The following is a 6376-nucleotide window of genomic DNA, read 5'->3' as shown; positions in this document are numbered from 1 at the left end:
TGAAGTGCTAAACACAAGATGAGATTTAGCCAATCCATTCCCAATCTAATCTATTCCAGTCATACATCCTCTCCAATCTAATCGTGTGTGCCAAACACGGCCCACTGATGTTTCATAAGGGCGGATTACCAATTACCTTATAAGAGCAAGTTCACCTGTTGGGTCACCAAGTCACCCACTATTCACTGCTTTTTAGTGTTAATTTCACCCTCTGGGTCACGAGCACAGTGTATTTCGTGCCCTGGGTCACGGGCACAGTGTATTTCGTGACCTAGAGAATGAAAATATACACTAAAAAGCAATGAATAGTAGGTGACCCGGTGACCCAACGGGTGAACTTGCTCTAAGAAGACCTAAAATTCATTGAACTCGATCTTTTGGTATTATATTCTCGTAGACTGATCCAATAGGTCCAACGTCAATCTACCGTCCAAAGAGATTGTTAACCTGCTGACATGGAATACATTTTTGATGTGGCGATAACATGTCACCCCAATCAATTTAGGTGTTGACACTTGGTGGACTCATTAAACTCTACTTGGAAAGGTTGGGTTGGGTGAGTCTCACCTCCATTTAAATTTTAATAAGAAAGTTCCTTCTATTAATTGGCTTTGCTGAGGATCGAACCCACATCCACACGCATAAATATAAAATTGGAGGATAGATTACAATCACGACATCGCATTACTCAACAAACAAAGCATCCATTTCCTCTAACGAGTACAGCGTTTTCAACCACAACCTACTACATGCCAAACTTTAATGGTATAAGTTTACCCCCAAACCCCAATTCTAGATTTTGAAGCTTAAAACCCCAATCTAGCTTTAGGTGTGGACTACTAGTGTTCTGACAGGGTAATAGTGACTGGTGGTTTCTTTGTGAGCATTGGATGGAGCAATCTGCGGTTTGATGTACTTTCAGATGCAGAAATATGGAATAGAATCAATAGATGCATAAAAATGCAGGGAAAAGTTTATAGTAACAGCTACGAGATACAAGAACTAAAACAAAGGCTCGAATTTACCATAGGTTATCGGCGTTATCCCAGCATGCCAATCAATGCTATACACCAAAGATTGGTTTGCGTGTATTCGGCAGAACACATTTTGGCATTATGCTGCTATGCACTTCAAACAGTCGTTTCAAAAGGAAATTCAGTGAGGTGATGATGCCATTGATGGTTACCGAGACACTGATCGGGAAACTCAAAAAGTCTTTTCTACAAAGTAGAGCATAATGGATAGGCACCTAATCCTTCATCAATGAAATTTCAGTACCTCCTAGGCCCTAGTTGCAGGAAGACTTCAACTCTAACAATAAACTCCGAAACAATAAACTCGAACAGTCACTGCAAAACAGAAGCATCATTGTTGCGTGTGAAGAGTGTTTGATTGTCACCATTTTGAGCCTTTTAGGTCCGCGTTTTTCATCTGGTTCCTTAAATTTTCAACCATAAGCAATAGAGAACCTCTTACCATTCTATTTAATGTACTTCGTGTTTCAACACCAACAACAAGGTATAGGTTTGCCATCAAACCCCAATCCTATGTTTTGAGGCTCACCCTAGAAGCCTAAACAAAAAGCCAACCTAATTTAGCTTAGGTGAGGCCAAATTTACATCACAAAAACAATTTGTCCAGTCATTCTTCAGTTAATATGTTCTATTTTGTTCTTACAAAACCTCCAACTTGAACCATATAATGTCAAGCAACGGAAGGAAGGCTTTGATTAAGAAACTGACATACTAGGAGCACTGTCATGTTCAAACTTTTCCTCTTTGCCATAAAAGTATGAAGATGCACTGAAAACCGCTCATCTGCCATCAATTCTAGCTTAATGATGCTGCAACAATAGCTACCACCAAGGGAATCTCAACGTCTTCCCCTCAGATATTCTGTCTACAGCTTTTCTCTCATGCCGACAAATTTGGCAAGCAAGGAATGACCTTGTGTTCCGCTACCCAGACAATACCAAAATTCTATGAAAAATACTACCGATGCTCTCTACCCAAGATCTATATATGTATATATAAGGTGTCAGCAACTTCTAGGACTAAATAAAGCAAAATCATCTAAAATCAGCAATGCAACAAATTATGCATCAGAGAACCTTCAAATGGCACAAAAGCTCACCTTTCTGACACCATTGGGTAGCACATATCAGGCATATGTTAAATCAAATTAATAGAGTTACCACAAAAAATCTCCAAATCATATTAATGCACTCCAAATTAACTTTATGTAATTTAATATACCTCAACAAGAGAGAATTATCAAATAACTTACTGCATTCCAAATTAACTTCACATATGATAGGCTTTCATATAGAGTTCCTCTGAAATTATAGAATCAGATACAAAAAAAGGCTTCTCTCACTTCGAATTAATTAAGCTCAAAATCTTTTGAAAAGGAATCTGGATAACCGAACAAAGTTTTCACATTAGATATAGTCAAACTCATATCACCAACAACTTGACAAAACTCATATCACCAACAATTTGACAGAAGATGCTGAAAACCCTCAAACTCCAAACATGAACAAGCAGCATCCATATTTAACTTCCTTTTTCTTCTCGTGTTGCAATGTTATCACTTATGTAGATAATGCCCATTACTAGTATGGTGTAGGATAAGAAACATTGACTTAGATAGACATGTTACTTAAACACTTGCTTATAGAGAACAATACCGCAATCCATTTATACATGTAGTTTTAACTTCCCAGCACAATTGGCTCAAATTATACTGTAGTGGACATGCCACAGCAAAATTGTATAAAAATGATAAAATTATTTAGCTCACCACCTTTCCTGATTATCCAATAGCCTATATTCTACCTCTCCGTCGTGTGGTCGCCATTGCCGACTAGAGCGATCACAATCAACATAAATTAAGACTTTAAGAGGTTGAAAATGCAAGGATTTGAACTTGGGATTTACTGCTATTAATTGCTAGCCTCACACATATCACTGCTACAAGGTGTACCAATAAAAAAAATTTCATTCTAATATTTCTTGCTTATAAAATTTGGTGCATAACAGTGAAACCCAGCAGATTGTCTTTTATTTTTATTCAAAACAATCATCAAGCACATAAAGTTGATTCTCTCACTTGAAATCCTCCTCAATTGCCATGACAACACAGACATCGAAAACAATATCATCATGCTAGACGGTAACTGAAATGTCTGAAAATTTCACAAAATCTTTTATTTAATATGTAGCTTACTATGCGCACTGAAACTTGTCAATCTATATATTCACATATGAGATATCGATGTGGAAATAAGATATTGGGAAAATTGATTGAAGGCATGTTAAAATATGAGAACTGTTGCATAATTTTACAGCTATAACAATACTCCAGTTCCTTTTTGATGGAACAAAATAAATACTAATAGAATTTTTCAAAAGGAAGCGGCTAAGTGCGTAATCATTGATTCTAGGTATGGCATTCTTACATCTATATATTGGAGAAGAATGCAACTTAGAATATAGAGTATCTCAAAAATACAGGGTAATTCTAATCAACATAGCACCATCATGACAAACCTTGGCTGAAATTTTAAAAAAAATCTAATAATTACACTAAACAGTAGGTGGCATTCTGAGGTACCTCTAGTTATTCTTTAGCGATGCATTTGCACCTGCGTTGATGCTCTGAGAGTTCCTGCAACATTATAAATATGTCAGTACGTAGGTGAGGTGAGGTGCATATGAATGAGACAGGTGTTGTACTTTCAAGAAAGCCAACTTCACATAGTTTATGTAGTCTTTACTTTCAATTCCTTCCAGTTTCCTCAAGAAACAGACATATTGGGAGGTTTCTTGAAGAAGGTCAATGTGTATTATACCTGAATCTGCTTCTGAAGAAACTTCACATACTCCACTGCCTCATCTAACATATCTGCGGTATTAGTTTGCTGCAAGGAACAAAAATAAAAGCCCCATACCAAACAATGTAAGCTATCGTCTGCTTAATCAGGCTCATGAAAGTTTACTACAAATTTAGAAAGTTTAATATTATTCCAACAATCCGCTAGTTTCTTCTTTTACAGACTCTCAAGATAGTTTACAAATGCTAGAGTCAAAATATGGCAAGAAATTTCAAGACTGATTAATAAAAAAAAAAAATAGGGAGTTCATGTTCACAATAACAATTTATGTACATGAAGTAGAACCGAATACAAGAACAGTAAAGAAGTGGTCCACCTATCTATTGGGAGATGGATGTAAAAATGAATTAAGATCTTGATAAAGTAGTGTTTTATAAGTAATATTGAAGTCCCAGCATCTTACCATATGGATAAAGATTGATTGTAGAAAGTATAATTACTTGCAGTATTAAACCGCCTATAAAGCTTGAAAGATGTAAATAATCACTACTCCAATTGTTGAAACTAAATAATCACTTACTAGTTCAGTGCATCAAAGCTTTTTGACCTTGCTGATCGAGAGTTTAGAACAAAGGTTTAGATGTGAATTCCCTAAATTTCCTTCTTCCTTTTACATTATGCCTTCCCTAGCTCATTTCTTACAAGTTAAAAAGGTGAAGAAGTTCGACATATGCTGTTAGCTAGATTATATATGAACTGCTCATTATCTCACTCACTACAGATTAATCTAAACTATCCATGAAAATATGATGTTGCCGACTGATATACAGGTGCTGAAGAACTTAAAGTCATCATAGGATTGCCATCATCATTTGTCCAACAGAAAGTAGGATATTCCTATGCATAATATTAGTTTGATCATACAGCAGCTCCACATATATTACTAGCCAAACTTGATTTTTCAAACAATAGTGCTACAGCAAATGGTATTTCAAAATAAATTACCTTACTGGTCCTATTATATGGTATTGATATGTATAGAAATTGCAGTTCAGAAAGTGCACCAGTTGGAAGCTCTAACCTTATCCATGTTGGGTACAAGCTCCTGAAGCTTCCTTATCCGGTCACTAATTCGAGTCCTCCTGACCTATAGTTAACCCATGAAATTAAAGTCTAGAACAGAATAAACCAATATATTAACTCAACTAGGTAGTTGTTTATGACTAAAAACAGAAACATTCCATGTTTTTCTTATTTTCTATAGCAATCAGTACAATGTGTACAAGGAAGACTAGGAATCACACCCTTTCAGCAATACTCCTTGGATGAGTAGCACAACCTCGCTTTGCCCTAACCCTCAGAGTCCCTGACTCCTCGAATCCACCTTCCTCCATTTTCTACACCGAAAAAATTGACCATTAAATATTAAATTAACCCAAAAAAAAAAAAAAAATCATTTCAAAAAATGAAGATTCAAAATTTACTCACCACATCCCTAACCCGCTTATTAGCCGAAGAAGAAGAAACATTACTGAAATTCGGGTTCGCGACATAGTCGAGGCTGGTCGGAATCCCGAACCCGGAGAAATACCCTTCGGACCCATCACTCGAATTCCCGACAAAGTCGGCCGGAGAGCTGTTCTGTCTGAGAAACGCCGCAGCTGGATCCGCCGTCGTATCCGAACCGAACCCCACTGCCGTCGAACTGGGCCCCTCGCAGTTATCGGCAAGAAGGTCGGTGAGGCACTGGGTGGGCTTCAAGGGGTCCTCTTCTTCGTCCTCAAGCAGCGCTTCCAACCATGACGCCGGGGCCGAGCAGAACCGGCCGAGTCCTCCACCTCCGCGAGTCACTTCTCCTCCACTTTCGCCAGGTGCCGGTTGCATCTGCCTCGTCCCCGCCGGCCACCTGCGAGTTTTCCTCGTTGATTTGCACGAAGATTTTCGCTTCAAGTGTAGAAGAGAGAAGGAGCTAGAAGAAAAAAACCAAACCCAAGAAGCAGAGACAGAGAGACTTCAGTAGTAAACAGTGTTGGGTTTGAGGGGCAGACAATAAATTTTTGATGAATCAGATGGTTTATTACTCTGATCTTTTGTTCTCCTGTCTGAGCTATGTTGCGCCAAATCAAGGAAATCCGGGACCTGATTCCCTGCCTCTGCGGCCTCATCTGTACCTTCATTCTCCGCCGTTGATGGTCACGAAAAGCTAAAGTAAAGGCTCTCTACGGTGATTAAGCAACTGTGACGTGCACGATAAGCGAGGGTAACATGTAAGGCCGGGACGGTTCAGGGCTGGAGCGTCACAACGTCATCGTTTACTGGGCTCACGTACGGTGTCTTCAATGCGAAGAAAGGGCAGCCAGCCCGAGACGAGGAGTGGCGCGTGGGGTGGACGCGTGGATTGGAGTGCGGGGTGGCGTGCATTGGCGCGTGGGAAGCGGGTAAAAGAGCGGTAGATTTTCTTTGGTGTGAAAATCTGAGGTGGTTTTTTTGCCTTTTCTGGCAAATTTAAGGAGGGGAGACCGCAATGATGGGTATTCCAAA

General features: G+C 38.9%; 1 protein-coding gene across 2 annotated transcripts; it reads right to left on the bottom strand.

Annotated features, from left to right (window-relative positions):
- Positions 1 to 3279: 3279 nt before the first annotated feature.
- LOC112175131 (transcription factor bHLH80) lies at positions 3280 to 5920 on the bottom strand. 2 transcript variants are annotated; one of them, XR_005802558.1, is made up of 5 exons: positions 5324 to 5920; positions 5140 to 5232; positions 4841 to 4982; positions 3854 to 3922; positions 3280 to 3669 (listed from the first exon to the last, which is right to left on the bottom strand). XR_005802558.1 is itself a non-coding variant. In XM_024312799.2 (5 exons), the coding sequence occupies exons 1-5, from the start codon at positions 5717 to 5719 to the stop codon at positions 3622 to 3624; spliced, it is 672 nt and encodes a 223-aa protein (XP_024168567.1). In that variant the 5' UTR covers positions 5720 to 5911; the 3' UTR covers positions 3280 to 3621. The 2 variants fall into 2 exon arrangements, 1 of the variants encoding a protein (XP_024168567.1); XM_024312799.2 differs by having other exon boundaries at positions 4917 to 4982; positions 5324 to 5911.
- Positions 5921 to 6376: the final 456 nt, after the last annotated feature.

The sequence above is a fragment of the Rosa chinensis genome, chromosome 7, assembly GCF_002994745.2.
Source record: "Rosa chinensis cultivar Old Blush chromosome 7, RchiOBHm-V2, whole genome shotgun sequence".
Lineage (NCBI taxonomy): Eukaryota > Viridiplantae > Streptophyta > Magnoliopsida > Rosales > Rosaceae > Rosa > Rosa chinensis.
The sequence above is the reverse complement of the archived record's forward strand: the minus strand, read 5'-3'. Positions and strand labels throughout refer to the sequence as shown.

Excerpts from the sequence above, each read along its gene's own strand:
- LOC112175131 (XM_024312799.2), bottom strand. The coding sequence starts at position 5,719 with ATGCAACCGGCACCTGGCGAAAGTGGAGGAGAAGTGACTCGCGGAGGT. Across the intron at positions 3,923-4,916 it reads TTGTACCCAACATGGATAAG|CAAACTAATACCGCAGATAT; the intron begins GTTAGAGCTTCC and ends TGTTCCTTGCAG. Across the intron at positions 3,670-3,853 it reads TTCTTCAGAAGCAGATTCAG|GAACTCTCAGAGCATCAACG; the intron begins GTATAATACACA and ends ATAATGTTGCAG.